The sequence below is a fragment of the Hippichthys cyanospilos genome, chromosome 2, assembly GCF_059441005.1.
Source record: "Hippichthys cyanospilos isolate Australia breed blue-spotted pipefish chromosome 2, RoL_Hcya_1.0, whole genome shotgun sequence".
Classification (NCBI taxonomy): Eukaryota; Metazoa; Chordata; class Actinopteri; order Syngnathiformes; family Syngnathidae; genus Hippichthys; species Hippichthys cyanospilos.
Window position 1 is genome coordinate 35,681,449 of NC_142370.1, and position 22,857 is coordinate 35,704,305.

At 51.4% G+C, this 22,857-nt stretch overlaps 1 protein-coding gene across 3 annotated transcripts in view; it reads left to right on the forward strand.

The window, feature by feature from the left end:
• Positions 1-22,857, forward strand: part of plxna2 (plexin A2) — a 130,310-nt gene that overhangs the window by 56,748 nt on the left and 50,705 nt on the right. For all 3 annotated transcript variants that reach the window (XM_088407633.1, XM_088407630.1, XM_088407631.1), the window contains exon 4: positions 7,505-7,639. In XM_088407633.1, coding sequence (XP_088263759.1) covers positions 7,505-7,639 — 135 coding nt within the window. The remainder of the gene's footprint in view (positions 1-7,504; positions 7,640-22,857) is intronic.

The following is a 22,857-nucleotide window of genomic DNA, read 5'->3' on the forward strand; positions in this document are numbered from 1 at the left end:
CAGCTCAGCTCACTCCTCACCGCGACAGAGCGGTACCGCGTCGGGTCACAGCAGACGCTGCGGCAAGCGGCCCGTCGATCTCACGATACCCGCGATAGATTGAGTCGTGTACGCGGTCGGGGGCCGACGGCATCAGAGGCGCCCTCCCCGCGGCTGCCGGCGCCAGAGCCGGGGGGGGGGGGCTTTTGATGAGCGCTTGTAAGCGCGCCGGAAAACCCTTTGAAGGCTGACCAAACAGCCGTCGGGATCGGCCTTCTCGCTCACGTTCCGTTGGCCCGTCGGCCCTTTTTGAAGAGCGAGCCGGACGCCAATGTGTGAAGCAATTTGCTGAGCGGAAAGCGGTAAATAAAAGCAAACGTAGCGCTGCCCGCCTTTTGCATCGCCACTCACAGATAAAAGGAACCAGAGGCAAGCGAATGTATTTCTCTTATTCAAACGTAAATAACGGCGGAGTAGATGCGAGACCCCGATTTGAAGACATTTCTCATCACTTCCGATAAAGCCTCACTCGGTCTTCCGGATCCTCGGCCGCGAATGTTTCCGCTTTAACGAGCGCAGCTGCTCACTATTACCTGGAGCGACGCTTCCTTTTCAGACGCGGCCAAGTCTATTTTCTCACCTGGGCCTCCGGGGAGCTTAACGTTCATGCGAGCGGACGCCGGTGCGCGCGGGTGGCCGGCCGCCGCCGGCGACGCGTGCGCGGCTTTCGGCCACTCGGCCCGGCGCTCGCTCCAGGTCCGCCGCAATCAAACAGCAACGCGGAGGGCGTTCCGCGCCGACGCTTCACGCCGGGAAACTCGGAAAACCTACAATTTATTCTAAATGAGGCTAGAGGTTGTACTCCGCATGCGGTGGAACTTGTAGAATCGGCGAGAAAAGCCGGCGCGCGTGGCGAGGGGCCAGACCGCGGGGCCGCGACGTGCGCGTCCACGCAAATGCTGAAATGAATCTTGCAGCGAGAAAATGATTTGAAGTTTCAATGCTTTCTTTTTTTATTCATTTGTCTAAAAGTCAAATAGCCCAATGGCTCGTCCCCTCTAACCCCCGGACGTCCTCTTCTTCCTTCTGGTGATATTTTTTTCAAACGTTTGCGGACCATCCAATTTGTTTGAAAAAAAAAATGTGCTTACCATCTTACCAGGGATATTATCCCAAGCTTTCTTTTCCCAAGTGACAACTGTTGAGATCAGAGCGTGGAAAGTTGCCCTTCGCGCTGAAGGAGACGGGCCGCGCCGTCTTCTCCTTTTCATAATCCGTCCGTCGGAAAAAACGAGCCACGTTGTGGACAGCAGAGGCGATTAGTCGGCGCTTGACAAACGAGCATTTTTACCATGTGCTGTGCGAACGCTCTAAAACGGATGCGTACTACAGTATTTTGAATTAGAGGCATATCCAATCATTTTAAGCCTTGTAAATGCCATGATATTACTTATGCCGCGTCTGAATTATTGTTATTCAAACACAGATATGACGAAAAATTGCATGTTTGGAGTTGGGGGATGGAAACGAGGGTAATGCGGTAGTTATTTTCCTGCGCTGTCCTCGTCGCTTAGCGCAACATGTCTTCGGCATAGCCTTTGTTCCTATGACACCGTTTTTTTGTCTCCGGACCACTGCAAAGTAACTTTCAAGGCTATTGCAACAAAAGTCGGCAGCGGCACGACAAACCGACCAACTTTCTGCGACCTCAAACTCGGGCACCCACCCGAGTACGTAAAGCGTCAAGGTTTGCGAGGGGCACAAGACGGCGTCAACCGATTCCCGCTAAAAAAAAAAAGCACCTTACCGAAGAGGAGTGAGTCATTTACGGATGATAAAAAAGGGCACCGTGGAGAGCCGTCACTCAAGCGCTCCAGAGAGAGGCAGTGGCCAGCTTTCTCTACTCAGTCAAAGGTTTTGGTGGTTGGCAAAATGGCCAATAAAAGCGTTATGATGCCACCAGTTAGGAAATATCGATCGCAATATCCAACAATCGGTGGAGCGGAGCGCTTCGTTGGAGTGGATTGTTCCTCTCTATGTTGGCCAGCGGGCACGCCCACTCCCATTGGCGGCGCCCGCATCCCTGCATCTGCGCTAATCCGCTCCAGCCAAGATGGATGTCAAAGTGAGAGACGTTTTCCTGATTTTGCCAAAGCCACACATGGGCCCGTACTCTTTAAAAGAGCAGCCTATTATTTTTTATTTTATTTTTTTTTTGCTCTCGACGCGGACACCCGACACGGACGGTATTCCGGAGAAGAGGCTCAGCCGGGGAAAATGTCTGGCTTCCCACGTCCGGTGATGTCCCGAAGCTTGGGAGGGGCGCAGGTCAGAAGGGTTTGAGGGCGAGCGCGATAACCGTGCCCTACCCAGCAATTCCAACCAATTTCTCCATAGAAATTGTGCAGAACCCTTGTAAATAGCGAGATTGACAACCTGCTGGAGTTTGACGGACGATTGAGTGAGAATACAGGATCCTAAAAGTCTGTCGGCACTCACATGCGATATCTATAATGTAATGGATCAAATATATAACCACGCGAAAAGAGCTGCGGTCTCTGGCTCGGGCTTGATGTTCATTTCCAAGGGTAACCAAAGGGACCGGAGCCAACAGACGCACAACACAAAGGAGGAAAAGGTTTCATAACAAAAAGGCAATAACGCTAAGCCTAAATAAAACCTACCTCCTTACAGGGAAAGCGTCCACGCATGGAGAACACGTGTCAAACAAACCAGTGGACTAGCGGGGCGGAACCAACAGGGCGATGACGTCCGAACCGCACGGGACAAAAAGGAGCGGCCCATCCCCCCTCTTGAAATGGAGCTATTGCATTTCTTAACTTCAGGTGGACTCAAGTAAAGACAACAGGCACTTTTTGCGCGTCTGTCTTTCTTTTCCCCTCAGCGCCAAGCCTCGCTCCGTCTCCATAAGGCATCTAATCCATCACCGCTGTCAGCTTGAAGAATTTGCGCGTCAGGAGGGAACGCCGCCTACGATTGCGTGTGTGTGTGGCGCCGGCACGCCATTTCTGCGCCGCAAGATAGCGTCCCATAAGTCATGTTAGCACGCTTCTCATTGGAGAGGCTTTTACGAGGAAGAAACGTGAGGCTGCGGAGGCGGGCGGCCAAGGAGGTCAAAGGGAAGTCCGCTAAGGCGCGTCCGTTTGGCCTCGTCTTTGCGTCCCCCCAGAGAACTTTTTGGCTCCCTAAAAACCTGGACTAAACGTTGAATTCATCATGTTGAGAGTCAAAGATTGCGCCAAATGGGGGAATTGCAAAAGTGGCAGAAAGCTGCACGGGGCTTGCAGGACACGTTTACTTCAGTTTCAACCCCTAGGGGAAATTTTGACCCAACTTGGGCATTTTGATGTTTTTTACGTGTGATATCGAAGCAAAATTACTAGGAAAGATAGTCAAAACTTTCAATATGCCGTCCCTTCTAAATGCGTGCAAACGGGAGATCGGGAGGTACACCCTGTCGGCCTCAAATTGAGCCTGTGTCGGGCTCATTTACTGCCATTCCAAATTGAAAATACAGTATTATAAATTTTGGAAACGTTGATGTTTTTTCAGGCGTTTCGCCCGACTTTGCGTCGGTCCTTTCAACAGCAACTCGCAAACGGGCCGCAACAGCAATTTTTGTGTCGAGACCCCAGAAGCAACGGATAGCGCTAACGTCCCACATTAGCATCCTTTCAGTGACTTTATTGATTGGCATAGCCTGGACTTCCAGCATGCAAAAGTCTTCAGAGTCATAATACTCTAATTACGCCGTAACAAAATATTTCAATCTCATGACCCTATACTCAGATATATAGTGAATTTACCTTTGTTACGATTGCTTTTTTTTGTGTAGCCCCCCAGAAAACCAACGCACACACAGCACCTAAAGAATCCTAAAGCGCGGTCTATAAAGGAGGTCCGCAATTTGTCTTTGTCTGAATCAACACGGGGGCGTATTTCTCTCCTTAACCAATCGCAACGCCACTACATCAAGCGAAATGACCTTTGGTCAATAGCACGTAATGACTTCATATTTTTGGCCGGGCGCCGCAAAGCTCATCGATCGGCCGAGGAGCCGGCCGCGCGAGGGTCTTTAACCCGCTTTCCGTCCCGCCCGCCCCACGGCGGATGGGAAGGCGAGGCACCGTAGCCGAGCCGCGGCGCGCGACGACCTTTCGCTTTCGCTATCGATTCCCGTCCGTATCGGAACACGTCGGCCTAAAAGGCTAAACGGGCTTTTTTAAAATACCGCCGTATATCCCGAAGCCCGTCCATAGCCCGGCCTTGTCGCCGTCGCTTGTCGGGGGCTCGGCGAATGACGGCGCGCTTTCCCTATTGCTCGCCCGCCGCTATGGAGCGCCGACCGTTCCGGGCCGCATCCGTCTTCGGATGAATCCATCGAGTCGGTATATCATCATTTTTTTCCAGCGCCCCTCCCCCAGTCATCTACATGTTGGGCAAGATATGTTGTGGTCTTCCAAAGGTGAATTAGTAGCAAAAATGCTTTTTGTTTCTTTTTCAAAGTTGGAGACACTTTGGCATTCAAGGCCAAAACCTGAAGTCATGAGTAATTTGTGGGCCGCATGAAATGATGCGGAGGGCCAGATCTGGCCCCCGGGCGGTCACTTTCATACCTGTGCGTGTATAGCACTTAAAAGATTGTAGCTGCATTATACACGCATCTATCGCCCTAAGTATTAAGGTAGTAGAGTAGTCAAAAAAAGTACAAATAAGTCCCTGGGATTTAATGTCTGGCAAAATGTAAAAATGAGTCTTTGGGATGAAATCAATCATTTGTGCAATGACATTTTCATCCTGACAGCTTTAGCGGATCCTTTATTTGGATATTTCCGTTTCCTGTTTTGACCTTCCCGAAAGCGACCGGCTGTCCGGCGTCACATTTGCCGTGTCTCCGGGTGTCGCCCCATCGCGCAAACGCCAGCGACCGCGACGGAAACGTTCTTTGAAAACGGAGCGTTCTTTACGGCGTCGCGTAAGGATCCGGAAGCGCGGGTCCCGGCTAGAATGACGGGGGATCGCCCAGGAACACCTCGGGTGGCTCTTCGGCCTTGCGTTCAGGCAAAGCAGAGAGGCGGCGCCGCAGAAATAACAAGCTCCGCGCCCGGCGTGTAAACCCAAGCCTAATGGGGCGGACGGGAAACGCTTTGGAGTGGCCGCCATGTTGTTTCGCCGGCCCGTGGCCTCATTCAGCTACTCCCAGATGCTGGCGTGGGAGTGAGGCGGCGCGCCTAAAGAGTGCGTTTGGCACGGAATTCTTTTTGCTCCAACGGTCCGGTAAACACGGGTTCCTCCATTTTCCCCGAGCGCCGCGCCCGGGCAGCCCACCCGCAGGCGATCCGGCGGGCGGGCGGAACGCTTTCGCGCGCCGCAAATACGCCCGGCTGCCTCGTCTCTGAATCAAACATTCTCTCCATAAATTACGGCGACTATAAAAGATCAAGGCCCTTTTATGAATAGCGACGGGATGCGGGTGCGCGAATCAGGGCAAAGTACCGCAACGGTGAATGAAAGCCTTCTTTTCTCCAATTTCATTGAAAAAAAAAAAAAAGACATGTCTGCAACAGTAACCTTAGCGCTAGAAATAACAGCATCGAGTAGATGAAAGCTTCGATTCTCCGATAAGCAGAAAAAGAATTTCAATCGTTTCCAAGCTCGGCTTTGGTCGTGTTAACATCTGTTTTCGCAGTGAAAACAATTATGGTGCAAGCGGGTTTACAAACGTCACATTAGCAAAAGAAATGAATAATAGTATAAACATCAATAACGATAGTAACAAGAATGAGAATAACGGTAAAGACGGCACGGCAATAGGGCCATTAGGACATCGAGTTCAATTCCAGATCCGGCCTACCCGCGTGGAGTTTGCACGCTCTCCCCGTGCCTGAGCGGGTTTTGACCGGATACTCGGCTTTCCGCTTTTCTCTCTCCTCTTTTTGAAATCTCTAAATTGCCCTTAGCTACGTTTGTCACTTTGAATGCTTGTTTGTCTCTGAGTGCCCTGCGACCGGCTGGGAACCGATCAGGGTGGAATCCCGCCCACTGACTGAAAAAGTATTTTACTCCCGCGCAGACTTTGAACACGAGCGCATATTAGCTGCACGCGAGCTTTTGGAGGGGGGCGATAAGCGATCGGATGGCGTTTACGCAAAGACGGGCGGAAAAGCGCCCCCGCCCTCCTGCTACATTTTCTCTCGACTGAATTACGACCTTGACTTTCCCCTCTGTGATGCGTAATCGCGGGTCGGCCCGCTTTCTGACGCCGTCGCCGTCTCCGTCTCCGTCTGAATAGATGGATGAACGTTCGGGGCGGAGGGACGCCGGCGGCCGTCGTTCCATGATGGAGCCGTCAGCGTTCATCGGGGGGGGGGGGGGGCTGTGATATTTCACTCCACCGGACATCGTTTATGCGTCGAAACCCCTCCCCCGATGCCCTTTGAGATTTACGTTTGTCCAACCGGTTTGGTTTTCCGCTTTTTCCGCTGTTTTTCTGGTAACGGTTTTACTGGCGGAGTCCATCATCCGTCAGGCCAAAGGAAGAAAAACGGAGCTAAGCTTTCTCAAAGGTCTAATAACATCAGATGGTAATTTAGTGGTAACCCCGATCCTGCGTTGCGGGGGGTCAGCCAGTGGCCTCCTAAATCACTAAAACAAAAAGTAAAATAGCATAAAAGCGCACCCCCCCGGCGCTCTTTCTTGACAAGATTTAAAGGGCGTTGACAGACTGGAGGCGCTTCCCCCCGCCCCGCCCCATCCCGCCCCGCCCCTCCCTTTGCCATCCTCCCTTTCACTTTTGCAACAGCAGCCGTTTAGAAGCGCATGCGCCCATGGAAAAGCTTTCACTTGGCTAGTGTTGACGCCTCTTGGGCTTTTGACAATGTGGATCACTAATTAAGTAGATTAAGCACATCTTGGCACTTGCAAGTACTCTTCTAATCAGTGCCATCAGCCAAAAAAATAAACCAAAACCTTTTTCTTTTCCCCTTACAAGCAGCCCTGTGGAGAAATACAAATTGCGTATTCGGTAATGTTAGCAAGACTCGGAGGAGATTCTAGTCAAGTCAAGTTTATCTGCGTAGTCCCGAATCACCAAAAACACGACTTTTCGCTCATGCTGGTCAAAGTGACTCGCTTTGTTTAGTTCCAAGGCACGGGTGTCAAACTCAAGGCCCCGGGGCCACATCATTATACGCGGCCCGCCGAATGCCGATTTGACTTCAGAGACTTTGCAGTTGTTTTTCCGACCCCTTTCACTTTTCAACGCTTTGGCTGGCCTCGGATTTCAAAAGCAGGTAAGCGCGTGTCGCGTCGGCCCCCCGACGCAAACCGCAAGCGCGATGTGGCCCGCCCGCCGTAGACAAGGGTTTGAGGCCCCGGAATCAGACAAGACGCGGTTGGGGTCTGTCGGACGCAACCCAAACAAAGGCCGCAAATAGTCTTGCGTTTTCCCGTGTCCGGCTTTGCCCTCGCCGCCCTTAACGCCGCCGGTCCTCTTTCTGCTCAGATTCGCATCGACGGCCCTCCCCGCGGCGGCGTCCAGTACGAGACGGTGTCCGTCATGAAGGACGGCGGCCCCGTTCTCCGGGACATGGCCTTCTCCCTGGACCGCGCTCACCTCTACGTCATGTCCGAAAGACAAGTAAGTGGCGGAAGGAAGCGCCTCGGCCTCCCCTCGCGCCCTCCTGCCGGCTAGAAATGGTCGGGGGACGCCGCGGCGGCTTTTGATAATGAAGCCCGACGACGGGGGCGGGAAGAAAGAAATGGAGGCGAGCCGTCCAAAGAGGGGGGGGCGGGGAGACGGATGAAGGTAAAAGGGACAGCTAGGGGTCGTCAAGTGACGTAGCGGCGGGCGAAGAGCAAGCCGTCACCGCCGTACTTGACAGACGCGGGGGGAAGCGGACAAGGCGGGGCTGATTAAGCCTTCTACAATATGTCTGCGCCGTTTTGATGGCGGGCGGGGGTTTGGACCAGATTTTCCGAAATAAAAACCGGGGCGCCACGTTTGCTAAAAATTCAATATCAAGTGACCGTACTTCTCCGGGCACAAATCTTATATGTCCACCTTCCCGTTTCTACTTCAACTTGGGTGAATTTGACACAAAAGGCCCTTATGCATCTACCCCTGCCTTTTGCCGTTCCGTAGATCATTGCTGTCTCGCGTGTTCTTAAAATGACGAAATGACCTCATCACTATCCTGCATGCAAGTAGCTCCTAGCATTTAACACCCGGACACATCTCCTCATCAATTGTTCAAACTTCCTGGTTACGCTTCGGCAGGTAGCGGTTTTTGGACCCGTCCAATGAGTTAGATTATTTGCCGATCATCTTACATGGGATGTTCTTTTCCCAAGTGGCCACTGTTCAATATATCGGAAGGATACATGGAAGGCCGGCAACTTTGGGTATTTATAGTAAAATAGCCGCGTCGCGAGGAAAAGGAAAAACAACTACTTTGAGTTAACGTTACACTGGCGAGGCGTTCACTGACCGCTCACGATGTGGGAATCTGAGCGGCGCTCCAATTAACGCGCGACAACTATCTAACCTGCGGATATGAAAAGAAGACAATATGAAGAGTTGAATGTGTTTTGCTATCGTTTTGACAGTTGTCAAAGTATATCTTATGCACCGTAAGAGAAAATAGCAGAATTTGAGTCCAAAATGAAGGTTACATATACACGGATGCATCTTACATTTGGGGAAATACGGTCATTCTAGTTAGATTACGTATATATCACTCCTGTGAAAAACAAAACAATGCAAATCCGTCAAAACTCTGGACAAGAGGCTCAAAACGGGGACTTCTCACCCTCCCTCCCCTTCGGGTGTATAAGAAGCAACGAAGAGTCTACTTGATTTAACAGAACGCTGTTTAATCGCGGAGGGATGCGACTTGAGCGATAGCCGTCAACGAAAACGGCGAGCGCTAACAGGTTAGCGCGCGGCAACGGCGCTTTCCGCTCCCACCCACCGCTTCGACATCTCCCGGGAGATAAGCCGCTGACACAAATAGCTGCAGGCTGTGTGATTTGTTTTATTTCGCACAAAAAAAGATTCCGCTCTGTAAAAAAAAAAACCACACACACACACACACACACACAGCTTTGTTTTAGTCAGTGTTTGCCTGCTGGGAGCGTAAAAATATAACAGCGTCACATGGAATCTCATCTGCGGCGGCTCGGCCGCAACCTGCGCCACTGCTGACTCCAACAAACAATTTGGCACCTCTAATCTCTTTGATACGCGCCCGCGTGCTGCGCAGGCTCTGATATATGGCTCGTACGCGCGCACGTCAAAGTTTAAGAAGTTTGCAAATTGCACTGGAGCGCACTGTCCTTCCTCACTAGGAAATGTAATATCAACAGCGGCCAGAGGTGGCGCCAAAAAACAAAGCGCAAATCAATGAACTGTTAAAGGACAAAGTAAATCGCTTCCGAAACATCCTTATTTGGAGTGCGACCCCCCCCCCCCACGCGTGTCCAAAGCTACATTGCTTGCACGTCAGCCTTTCTGCATTTAAGTCGCGGTCCGGCGCACCCGTCGGAGCTCGCGCCCAATCGGCGAAGGTAAAGCCGGAAGGCGACGCTGCCGGCTTAACAAACGCGGGCTCGGCCACGAGGAAGTGTTGCGGCGCCGTCCAAAGCATCCAGCCGTTCATGTGAACAAAACCTTCAAACTTCTGCTCGGACGGAGCCCGGAGTCCTCACGCATCGCAACGTCCCGAATGCCGGGATTCATCCGGTGAATCCTCGGCCATTCGTTTTTGCTAAGTCCCCGCGACACACCCACATTTGCCATGGTGACTATAAATAAGTTTGTTGGTTTAAATAGTGGACATTTTTACATTAACAGAGAAAAAAAAACAGTACAAATCAACGTTTTTTTAAATCAAATTCTTACTTTTTACGTATATACAGGTTAGTCTAAAACTGAAAAAAAATCAAGTGAATCAAAGTGCCCGGAAAGTGAAGGTCAACCCTTCTTTAAATGGGAGACATTTCCGACCGTCTCAACCGCAAAAAAAAATATCCAATCGATCGCTAATGTGTAAATTGATCGGGAACAATACCGGGAACACCAATATCTGCGACATTTTACCCGAAAGAAAAAGGTCGAAATACATTTTTTTTTTTCAAAGTTAATCTTGAACTCGTTCAATGCCAGGGATGGATCTGCACCGACAATAAAATCCCAGATATTTAAGTATTCAATGGATACGTAAGGACATTCATTTCCAGATACTTCAGTATCTGGGATTGACTGTCCGGGCTCCTAAAAAACGGGATCATACGTCCCTGGCGCAAAACGAGTTTGTGCGCTGTTGTCGTACAGAAATTGAAAAGTTGCTAACTCCCGCACAGACTTTGACAATTGGAGCCCGCGCTCCCCCCGCCTTCGACGCAGGTCTATAAGAAAGGACGTTAAAGGCGATGACCCCGATTCCCCAGTTTGACTCACGAGTCTTTTCCCGTATTTACCCAATCCTTTCTTCCCGTTTATTGGGCGGATGAAAGGAGCTTTTGATGCGGGGCGGCTAAATGCGAGCGGCGTGAACGTGAAGCCGCGCGCCATTAGCATTCGCGGCGCGCGCTCCCTCTGCCGCGCTCGCAGACCAACGTATGCGGCGCTGGCGCGCCTGTTCCGGGGTCTGAAATATTTTCACAAGGGAGAAAGAAAGAATGAAGGAATTTTTGGATGGGCTGATATCAAAGGCCAAAAGCGGGACAGCTTTGGACTCCGGTTGCATTTGCTACTGGGAATAACAAAGCGGCGCAGCGGCCGCATGGAGTATTTGCTTGCGTGGACGCGCCTCGCAGGCGGCCGGCGCAAAGCTGGTGACACCTTTTCATTTGCATGCGGCGCCCCGCCCCGGCCCCACTGCCGTTGGCCGTTCAAATCGGGACCCGGACCCCTTTTGGGGGGGGTTTCCATCACGCACATGCAAATTCCACCCTATGTTTACACCATAACACGTACGAACGAATGACTGATTTCAAACATGTAAGAAGTCGGAGGCCTTTTTGTATTACGTATGAATTGCTACGCAAATAACGTGACCTTTATGAAATGAATGCTTTTTCACTTGCGCCGTTCAAGCGCCGCTCGCCCGCCACCTGCAAGCGCGGATCAACATTTTTTTGCCCCCCCCGTATAATGCTGAAAGCGAAGACGCGTAGCAGACCAATAATAAAGACGGCAGGCGTCGCACCATCGGCGTGTGGCCGTCAGTCTTTTGAGCCCGCTTGCTGACCCGCTTTCATCAAACGCCGACATTCCCGCTCAAAGATCGGAAGAGAAAGGACCTTTTTTTTGCCACCCAACCTTGGCAATTTCTCCAAGGTGCTCAGCTGTGAAATTTGAAATTCATGCATGGTTTCTCTCTTTTCTTCTTCTTTTGCCATTTTGTATGGGGCTTCTTGTCGACCTGTTTCTTTTTTCAAGCTTCCCCGCCGTCCTCATTGTAGGTTCCCTTTATCGACCCCCCCCCCCACACGCACGCGCTCACACGTCGTCAGAGCTTTGTTTGGCCGGCGCCGACAGATTGGAAGGAAATTGGTTCGGCGCGTACCAAGGCAAAGGAAATAGAATTCATTCACACATTAGCCGGGATTACGGCCGGCGCGGCCGGTCGCGTACGTATTAATGGGCTCCGCGCAAAGTTGCAGGAGGCAAGTTCATTCGCTGCGATCGGACCTCCTCTACGCCCACGTAAAACGGCAAGAAAGCAGATCAGATCACCTCATTCAAAATCCAAAACCAAATAGAAAAGCTCATTTCCAGCCTCCAAAATACACCTCAATAGAGAACGCAGATCTTATTCCTGGCTGCCGAGCCCATTTGGACCAGATTCAAACCTTTGAGGACAATAAATAAATCCTGAATAAAAAGATACACGGCCAAGGGGAAGAAGCGTCCTTGTTTGCTACTCGTACCAAACGCCGGCCTCTCGCCGCCTTTCGGCTGCCGGAGAGGGGCTTTGACCTTTGGCCTCCGTCACGTGGAGACAAACTTTCAATGAGTCGACATCCAGAGAAACGCACACGCAAGCGGAGGTCAGCGGAATACCAATTCCGCTCTGCTACGTGTTTATCTTTCTAGTTCCCGTGCTGTCTTCTTATCCTCGCCGTAAGGCGCACCTTCAACCAATGGCCTATTTTAAAGCGGTTTTCATATCTAGGGAGCGCCGCATTAAAGGGCGCATAGAATAGAAGCAACGGTGGAGGCTGGGCTCGTGCTACGCATCCACTAGACGGAGCTGCGCCAAAGGCAACGGCGACAAAACAACCGGATAAGTCAGTCAAACTTGATTACCGTATTTCTGCTCTATGAGGCGTGTCGGATTCTAAGACGCGCCTCCGATGAATTTCCTATTGTCAATGTTCTTTTCCTATTGTCGATGTTCTTCGTATGTAGGGCGCGCCGCTTTATAAGGCGCAAAGATTAGAAGCTACGGTACTGGCTGGGCTTGCGTTCTGCAGCCCCCTAGATGGAGCCGCGCTAAAGAGAACGGGGGATGAATGGCTGGGGCCCACGCGGCTCAGTTCGATTCACGGACCGGGACCGGGCTTCTGGCCGGCGGTCGGTCGCTCGCTCGGTCGGGGACCCCCAGGTACGGGGGTACCTGGGGACGCTTGCTTGAAGGAAGATTTCCCTTGGTAAAACCGCCGCAATGAAGCTATGAGAGCTTTGCAGCGAAATCTGGAAAGGTTTGATTCGCAGCCTCCAAGTTAGCTCAGCGCGCTACGGACGCCATCTCGCACAAATCGGACCGACGTGATGTTCTGGTACGAAAAGCAGTTTCCGGCCCCTCCTCGCGTCACCAAGTGCATCAAAAAAGGCTCGGGCTAACGAGAGTTGACCGGGAGAAGGACTGGAAAAAAAAAAAGGCCGCCTCATTAGCACGAAACGGCAGACGGCAGCGTCCGTAAGAACGGATGAGCGCATCGACCGGGGGATTTGTCCTCATTTGTTCGGGTGTCGATAGCAAGCGAAGCCGTCAGCAAAACGGCCGGCCGATCCATTCGCCGACCGCGGACGCCGGGCCGGGCCGGCGGACCATCCATCAAAGCCGCCGACGTTTTCCGCCGATGGGATTGCGCTACGCCGCTACACAAAGTGATTTGATATTGACGCAAACGGCCTCATCCGTCTTTCATCATTTACATGTTTTGGCGCGGCAAAGTTCATTTTCATACGTATGGATCACTTTCCATTTTTTTGGTTTTTAATTCGAGTATGCTTGAATCTCAAATGAAGTCATTCGATCCGCCGAAACATATTTTTATGTTCGTTTTTAAGAGGCCAAACATTCAATCTCGGGTACTTACCGCATGTTTTTAAATGGAAGTTCTGAAAATGCTAATTAAGTATGGTACTGCAACGTAATCTATTACTTTAGTTCTAATGTACTAAATGGAGGATTTAAGGAGTAATCTATTACTATTATCTATTACAATAGAAATGTACATTGTAAATGTATTTTTTACAGTGAACACCCAAATTTTCATATGCCGTCCACTCTTTTCGAGCAATTTACACAAATCGCAAATAACTTTATTCTTCATTTTCTGTTGAAAAGTTGGACTGACTTATCTGATCGTTCCGTTAGCATTCCCATTAGCGCAGCTCCATCTAGTGGATGCATAACGCAAGCCCAGCCACTACTCCCGCTTGTATTCCACGCGCCTTATAACGCCGTGTGCCCCATATATGAAAAGCCTTTCAAAATAGAACCTGCGCCTTCAAATCGGGCGTGCCTTGGGGAGCGGAAAAGACGGTCGTCAAATTTGACCGGCTTATCCGATTGTTTTGTTGCCTGTAACGCGGCTCCCTCTCGTGGATGCGTAACGCGAGCCCAGCCACCGGTGTAGCTTCTGTTCTGTGCGCCTTATAATGCGGCGCGCCCTATATATGAAAACAGTTTTAAAAAGGCCCGTTGGTTGAAGGCGCGCCTTCTGATCCCGCGCGCCTTGTATCGCGGAAAACACGGCATTCCGCGGCGATGGATTCAAGCGGCGAGGGCCGTGGCGGTGTCGCGGGAGGCCCGCTTGCCGGCCCCTCTTCCCCGGGTAGCGGCCCGTCGCGCAAAGCCGCTTCATTTGCATGAGCGGGCATTGTTAATTGACTTAAGGCAGGATTAGTGCTAATCAGGTTTTCTGCCCCGGAAGCGGTGGCCAATCCTAACCTCATTAGTAGAGGTGAGCGCTTCCCATCAGCCCCCCATCGGGCGCTTAATTGATAGAGCGGCCACCTCCCCCTTTCCCGCTCCTCCGACTCCCCGTCTCAAGCCAAATCTTTCCCTTTCCCGCTCATCCCACTCCCAGTCTCAACGCAGACTAAACACGCCTGCGCATTTAGAAACAAGAGCAGCACCAACATATATTTAACATAACAGTCACATTCTGACTGTGGCAATACTGCACCGACACAACAGTAACACGCATGATTGCGTTTACTAGCAGAGTGCCCCCTGGTGGCGGGAAAGCTTGCATTACAATCCCAAATGCTGTCTTTTGTTTTCTTCTGTCTGTCTGTTTGCTGAGAGATTGCCCCCCGGTGGCTAGTAAAAAAAAAAAAACTGCGGATACAGCGCAACGGACTATAAACCGCAGGATTCAAAGAATGAGAAAAAAGTTGCAGCCTATAGTCTGCAATTTACAGTAATCATTTTTCTTTCTTTTTCTTTCACCCAGTCATAAAAATAGGCATGCAGCTTCTTACATCGGTGGCCTACAAAAACACATTTGCCTATTGCTTATAGGATGCAAATGAACATTAGTGATGTACAACTAATGGCGATTTTTGTTTTTGTTTTGGTACGTAGTTGTATAATGTAGTATGTGGTCGATGCATTGCATCCGCTCTTATAGATGAGCTTCGTTATCGTGTAGCTTTGTACATTTCTTCACTGACCTAGAGGCACGAGACGGACCACGCGCGCGCACGCACACGCCCACACTAGACCAAGCTCCAGCCAACACCCTATTTGGCCGCGTGACATAATAAGAGATAACGAGGCAAAGGATACCTGACGCTCAGTCTGCGCGACACTCTTATTGCGCGCGGCTCCGCCGTCCCGGCCGTCGCTGGCACGCAAGCGTCCGTAGCGTGAGCCCGCTTGCGTACGACTGGGCTTTTTGTCCTCGCGGAGCCTTCTCCGACCAATCTCGGACACATCGGTGTAAACGGACGGATTTTTCGGACTATAAAGCGCACCGGATTAGAAACCGCAACAACAAACAAGGAACGGAAAATCTATTCTTCTTGAGATGCATTTGATATTTACGCAGAAAGATGGCAATTTTGGGGGCGTCGAACGGGGAACGGCGGGAAAAGGGTCGATATTCGGAATGGCGAAGCGGCGCCAATCGGAGAAATTGGAATGGATTTGAACCACCGTGTCCAAAAAGTGAGCGGAATGAGGGAAACCATCGGCCACAATAGCAAGACGGTTGGGATTGCAACGCGCGCAAACTTTGGCTTTTTCTTTGTGATTTTTTGGTTTCCGAGACCTTTGCGCCGCCTCCTCTTGCCGCCCCCCTTGCCGCCCCCTTCCTTTCTGTCCTTTCTGTCTGACAATTTAATGGCACAATTTTTCCCCCGCTTAAGCGCCCCCCCCCCCCCCCCCCCCCCCCCCTCGCTTCGCCCGTGCAGAATGGGGCTGACATTTATTGCGGGACTAATAGTGGCGTTTCACCGCTCCTAATTTTAGGCTTTAATTGCCATAATTATTTACAAGCCTAATTAGAGCCTATAGTGTGTCACGCGGACAGGGGCGAGCGAACAGCCGGATCCGGCGGGGGGGTTGGGGGGGGGGGCGTCGGGCCGAACGGTTCGGCGGCGCCGTGCCGCTTGCGGCTTCAGCTCCTTCGGGGCCTCGGCCACGCCGACGTCTCCGGTCAACAACTTCTGACTTTTGCAAACCTTTGGATGACTTCCTCGAGTGGCTTAGCCCGGAAGTTGGAAATGCAAAGGTGTTGCGCCGCCGGACCGGCGGTCAGCAAAAGGCTTGGATCCAAGAAGGAAATATTGCAGGGACGCTTTGGTTCGGCTGCAGCGGAGCGTTTGCTTTCACCTAACGTTTAACGTTCTATCCGCATATTCCCATCCGCCAAATGGGCAGCCTTGAAGAGCTGTTAATATGGCGCACTGTGTTCTTTTTTAGCACTCCGCATGTAGTGCGAGCTGTGGAGCGCGGAAGGGGGTTCCCCCCACCCGCGCCCCCTTCTGAAGGCTTCTTTTTTTCACCTTTTCCTGCCTCTTCTAGGCGCTTTGTTCAGGGGATGGCGCGGCGTAATTGTGACCTTCTGTACCATTCCTTTTTCATCGGCACCATTCATCGGCACCATTCCCCGCATTCGGCACCGTTCCCCACATTCGGCACCGTTCCCCACATTCGGCACCGTTCCCCACATTCGGCACCGTTCCCCACATTCGGCACCGTTCCCCACACGCGTAGTATGCTGCCTAGAACGTCGACCACCAACGCCATTCAAAGTTGTATTTCGAGGGAAGCCGCATTGAATTTGAGCCCACCTCTGAACCACTTGAAGTACGATCATACTTATCCCGATGTTTATTTGATGAGCGAAATATTGAGAATAAACCGAGAAGGTAAAAGTCAGTCTTTTGAGGTCAGGGCTCCCTTTAAAGAGCCAAATGTCCCGCGTCTGTGACACGCATGCAGCAGGATTCCATCTGCTTGCGTGAAAGCCACTTGATTGTGTTTCTCAGCGCTTGCGTGCTTGTTTTTTGGGAAACCTCGAGAGCGAAAAAAAGCAGAGCTTTATATGTTCTTGGCGTGCACCTGATGCATTGCATGCGCTGCAGGCAGTGAATTTTTTTCCCCTGTTGAATCTTTTGGTCTCCCCAACATGTAGATGCATTGTTCCCCTTTTTTTTTCCCCCGAGCACATCTTCTTGCATTTTCTTCCCTCCTGTCAACATAGCATCCAGGGGGTAGATGTCGGTGGACCCGCAATGGCGCTCTTGTCCCCCGTACCTCCCTTCGGCAAAGCTGTCAGTGAGAGCCCCGCTGACGGATGCGCTGTCACGCAGTCTGTGCGTGTGAGTGTGACTGCGTCTTTCTCTGCTTCACCAGTTGTTGTTTTTTTTCAACTCTGGACAAGATGTCGGCTCGTGTCAGTGGGAGTTTCTGTCTATTTGTGAGGTCGGAAGACACGAGAGCCGGAGCCGGTAGGGGTCCTGCCGGGGGGGTGTGTTGTGGGCAAATGACCCCACCGGCAATGTCAATGAAGCATTGCCGTCCAAATGTGACTCCCCTAGCCATCTCCATCTCGTACGAGATATGTCGTCTGTTTTTCCGGACTTGAGCCGCGTCCTCTGTTCGGGGCGTGGCCGAACACTCCTTGGTTTTGGCTCCCGTTAATCTTATCTCCGCTAAGATCTCGGCGGTCTGTCTGTCGATTGCTTGCTATGCGTCTTGGACGGTTTGAGCTCATGAAGTCAAAATGTCATACCTTGTACTTGTGCAGGCGTAACGATAAAGAGAAATAAAGACCGAAAGATCTGTCCTTCTAGCTCTATCTGCGTCCATCTACGCCAATGCACATTCGGGCTGCGTCGCAAACTTCCGTAGAAGTCCAAAATATGTTATTGTCCTCGGTTACTTGTCATAGCTTGGAAAACGTGTGCCAATTTCACCTCCTTCCGGCGTTTGTAGCGTTCTTTCTGTTGCGGTGCGTTTGCCCTCGTCAGCCCGCGCGGCGTTCCAGGTCTCGATCCATAAGTTTCTGTAACATTTAATCGGGATGGGAACGCAGCCGCACTCCATGGATCTGATCGTGTTCTCTGAAAGGGATTTGGGCAGGAAATCCGGTGTAACAGCTCTAATGCGCTCCAAAAGGTGGGGGGGACCCCACACAAGGACTTATTTATTCCAGCCCAAGCAAGTGGGGAGCGGTTCATTTGGCGGCGCCTGCTTGAGACACAAACACGCGCAGGCACAATGCAGTTTGGGCACATTATGTTGATTTTCTTCTCCTGCCAAACAAAGACAAGTGGGCTTTCTCCCTCTCGCTGCTGGAGCGCTCCTTCTTTTTCTCTTTCTCTCCCACAGAGCTTCTTCCCTGGGAGGTGCAGTCATCTGGACTCACAACGAGAAATGATTTGCTCCAATTACATGATGCTAGCAACGTACAGTAAATAGGATTTGAAAACGCTTATAATGTCCGCCAAATCTCAAGAACCCACTCCATAAATGCTACACAGCAACGCGACGAAGAGTACGAGAACGTAGCGGGCGATAAGCCGCGCCGGCTTTCCCAAGCTACGCTAACAGAAACCGAGCGGAAGATCAATATCACACCAAAGGGAAGTCTCTTCCGGGTTAGGGTCAGGGTTAGGGAAGTCTCTTCCGTTTTGCAGCCACGTGACAGCAACGTCTCAGTTTCAACCCGCAACAAACATACCTTCACGTTTGCACGTAAGAGCAAGCGCGTCATCTCATCAATTGAAGACGGTCCCACTCTGACGGTCCCAACGGGGTTAAAGACCGCGGGTGCCTCGGCAGCTGCCGGAGACAGGCTTTGGTTCGCCAAGCGCATGTTTGTTTATGGATGTGGCCTCGTTTACACTTCGCGCGTTACGTTGCTGCAATGTCAGACGGAAACGTCATGGGAAACCTCTGCGGGCCTTCCCGTCCAATCGATACGCGTCCTTCTTGACGGACGTCCGCGAGTATACCGGGGAGGAGCCCTTGTCCCTCACGCGCTTCCTATATGCCACACACTCACACACCGACTTGTTGATGCGCGATGGCCTTGGCGGCTTCCTCATTAGCGGGCGCATTGACAGTCGGGCGTCCCGCCGGGACGGGGGAAGACACGCGCTGACAGACAGTGGAGAAATTCATGGAAATTTCCATGTCGGGAGCTGCTAACCCTGGCCCAGGCAAGCCGGAGGAACGTCGCGTGACGGGCCCGCCGACGGGAGGAAAACAGAGTCGTGAGATGCGTACCAGAAGATACGACGTGATCTCGCCTGTCATCGACTTATTCGTGCTCATGATGCTGAAAGGGAAAGTCGACCCCAAAAACGCCTTCTACGCTTAGCTCTGATCAACTCGTTCAATCTCGGTCGGATTTTTTCTTTATTTATACATGCGGTGTATATTTTTTCCAAATAATTCATGACTGTAGGTGATGAAGTCGATAATTACTGTTGGTATCACTGAGGTAATGGGGTATTTGCGCCGATGAAGCATCAAAGTCATTTATTACTTTAAAGTACCAAAATGACGAGCATAATACTAATTATTATTAGATAGCTAGATGGATGGGCCGTTTCACGAGCGCAGAGCCAGTGCGACGTCATTTTCCGTTTCTTGCTGCAGCAACCCATTAAATGGGTCAAAAACGCGGCCGAGTCCGAACAGAAGCAGATCAGATTTGGATCCCTGCTGAAAACCATCTGGACCGCGGACCCTAAAATTGGGATCTGAGGAGGAATCCCATCGGCCGTAGTCAGCCGTATTCCGCAACCGCAATATTTCTCGTACCTCCGTGGCGCGGCAAAATAGAAGCTAACGATTGCAAAGCAAATCGGGGATCCCCTTGAAGGCGCATGGCACCAGCGTCGTCCGCAGGGAGGACGGGCCACGCTTGGCCCTTTGTCTTGATTTTCAGGCGCAGCGCCTTATTAAATGGGAAAAAAGAACCCAGCTGGAGTACAGTCTGACTCCCCGCTTGTCCAAAAAGAGGTTTGAGGACATAAATAATTGATAGACTCCTGACTGCGTGGAGCGCTTTGGCTTTTTTTATAGTCGGCGCCGCTTGTTTTATACGCCGCGTGTCTCCGTCGGTCTGTTGCTCCGCTCGCCGTTGTGTTTCCTCGGCCTGATTCGTCTCCCCCCGAAGCCGGGCTCCCGCTTCCGGCCGCTCTCGGTTCTTTGTGTATCTCTCGTCTCATCTTGCTTACGCTCCTCCGCCTCCCCTCCCCTGCCCTCCCCGCACCTCCCCCGCGGCCGTCTCCTCCCGCGTCTTTCCTCGCGTTGCATCCCTCTCTCCTTGCGTTTTCACAAAATCGGGTTTATGCCCCTCAAAATCAAAAGTGAGACGTTTGGACTCCAAGTCGCTACTTTTGTCTTACGGTTTGAACCCCGAACGGTACAAATCATTTGGTCTGTGTTGCGTTGTAAACCTTGAAAAAACATGAGAAGATATGGAATCCTTTAATCGTGTTTTAATCCCTTAATACTTCATAGCATAGAGATGCATTGTTGATTTCAAATTGGTTAGGTTAGGGACAGACGTTTCAAATATCCATGCTTTCCGTGAGGCTAACGTTAGCAGCTAGCCTACGTCATCGTTCGTGTGTTTAACGTACTGTTTAACGTGACTTTTTGGATGCTTCACCTTGATACACATTACCCCCCCCCCCCCCCCCCACACACACACACTCAACGCTCTGACTATGAATAAAATTATCGATAAAAACCGTATAAGTATACCTAAACTTGTGTCCTTTTTAACATTAACCAGCAAATTAATAACATTAATACCAATGCAATGTATATCAACTTTCGACAATTTCGACAATTGTTCATTATTTCTTACAGCGTTTATGCAGGTTACGGCTTAGTCTAAAACTGAAAATAAAATTACCAAGCGCATCAAAATGCCCGAAGCAAAAAAATTCAAAAACAAAGGCTTTTCACCGGGGGCCCCCGGGCATCACCTCGCTCCTCCCCGGGGGGCGGGGGGGCCCGCCCCGCCCCACTATTTGAGAAGCGGCCTCACGCGCAAAAGTTAAGACACCCCTGCTGTAAACTATCTATCGCGGGGATGAATGCCCCTGTGTGTTTTTGTGCGCGCGCACGTGCACGTATGCGGTCATTATAGGTCTTTGAATTCTCACTTCTTTTGCTTTTCTCCACTGACTGCCCACACAACAATTTAATAAGAACGGGACAAAAAAAAAGACCAAAAATCAATGGTGTATATGCGGAGACAAAATGCGTTTGTGTCAAACAGCTTGTCGGCGAGCCCCCTGACATCTGCACCAACAGCAGTGTGAAAGCACTTCCCTGTACTGTGAAAAGAGGAGGTGGCAAGACACCGGGATGTCCCACTGTCTCCGCTTTAGTTTATGTCTCTCTCTTCTGTCTGCGTATCATTCACCGTAACTCCCCAAATTTAAGACACATCTGTGTATAGGACGCGCCCCTCATTTATGACGCTGTCATTTCAGAGTCATTAGTTGCATTACATCATTACGGTAATGATCCCGACCCTAAAAAACGGCGCTTTACAGCTCCACCGAGCAGTGGAGACCTAAATTGAGTTCCTTCAAATCGCTCCTTGTCATCGACAGCTATAACACAGCTGACTGGACTGGAGATTATTTGTAATTGCTCTCTTTCTTAGTCCTGCTTTCATAAACCAAAATGCGTATCGTGTTGAGGGATTGTGTTTGTTTGTTTGACTATGTTATGGAAATCGCTTGCTGATAAGAGCATTTTGGGATGCCTTTCCACCGCAAGCCACTCTTTTAAGTCAACCGTGGGTGAAGAACAAATTTGCATTCTTTCTCTGATTTCTCTTGGCCGGGAAATACATCCGTCAGTGTTAACAATTAGAAATTATTTTGCCGCGACGTATCGGAATATTTGCTCATGTATCGTGCTGGCGTCCTTTGCCGATACCGCTCCGCGCTCTCCGGCCTCTCTCTCTGGCGCGATGGCGTTGCGTCGGTGATGGATGTAGCTCATTCCGGTGATGCGGGAGCCCGGCCGGCCCTCATTAAAAATAGAGAGCGCGGGGCGGAGGAGGCCAGCCGCATGTCTATACGTCTTGAGAAGGAGGTAAAGGAGATCCCGGAGGCGCTCGCCGCTTCTCCATGCAGCGCCCGGGGGTTTGGAGGCTCGTGCGTGCGTGCGTGCGGGCGTGCGGGCGGGGTTGCTACTCAGGTCGGAGCCGGCTGTAACCGTTGCCTTGGTTACAGCCCACAAAATAGCTTCCTGAGAATTACCGCTGACACTGGGGATTTTTTTTCTTCTTCTGCGCGACGCCACGCGGAGCGGGTCTTGCACACAGACCATAAAGCGCCGTCACTTTTAAAATTATCGGCGCGCGCCCGGTCCCCGCTGTTTACTAGCGTGAGCAGCGTGTTTACGGGCATTCGAGACAAGGGCGCCCGGGAGCGGCTATCGCTACTGATTGGCTCCGGCTCTCGCGAGGGGAACCAATCAGCCGCTGCTATGGGCGGGGCGACGCTGGCGCGAGACCCCGCGGTCAGAAAATTGCGCCGGCGCCCAGTTTATCGGTCGTAAGCTCAATAAAAAATGCTAACTCCGCCGTGCACCGATATGGCGTATATCGGCCCGATAACCGCTCTATCCCTAATATATACGCACCGCATGGGAGGGTGGCGCTGAGGAGTTGCTACATCCAAATAAGTGGAATCCTTACAAAAGAAACTAGGGGACCAGAATTTTGTTTTTTCCTTCTTCCGTCGTTTGGTCTGCCACACAAAAACGGAGCGCATCGCGGCGCATCGCATATGCAAACAGGTGGAATCCTTCTAAAAGTAACCCTGTTAGACTGACACCAGGACCTTTTGTTTTTCTTCTTTTTCCGTCGGTCGCCTCATGTGGCACCGCATGGAGCGGGTCTCCTCACAACAACAGAGCAATGAGACGTTTCCACTTCAGTCAGGCCCCCTTTCTTCTCTCCGTCTCTTTCTTCTCCCGCCCGGCCATCCGTCACTGAGCCGCGGCGGACGTTGGCCGGGGTCTGGCGGCGGCACGGAGGGGCTGAAACGGAGCCATTTGTCTTGTGTCACAAAGACACAGAAAGAAAGGAAAGCCCGGCGCGCCGCCAGCGCCTTCGTAGCGA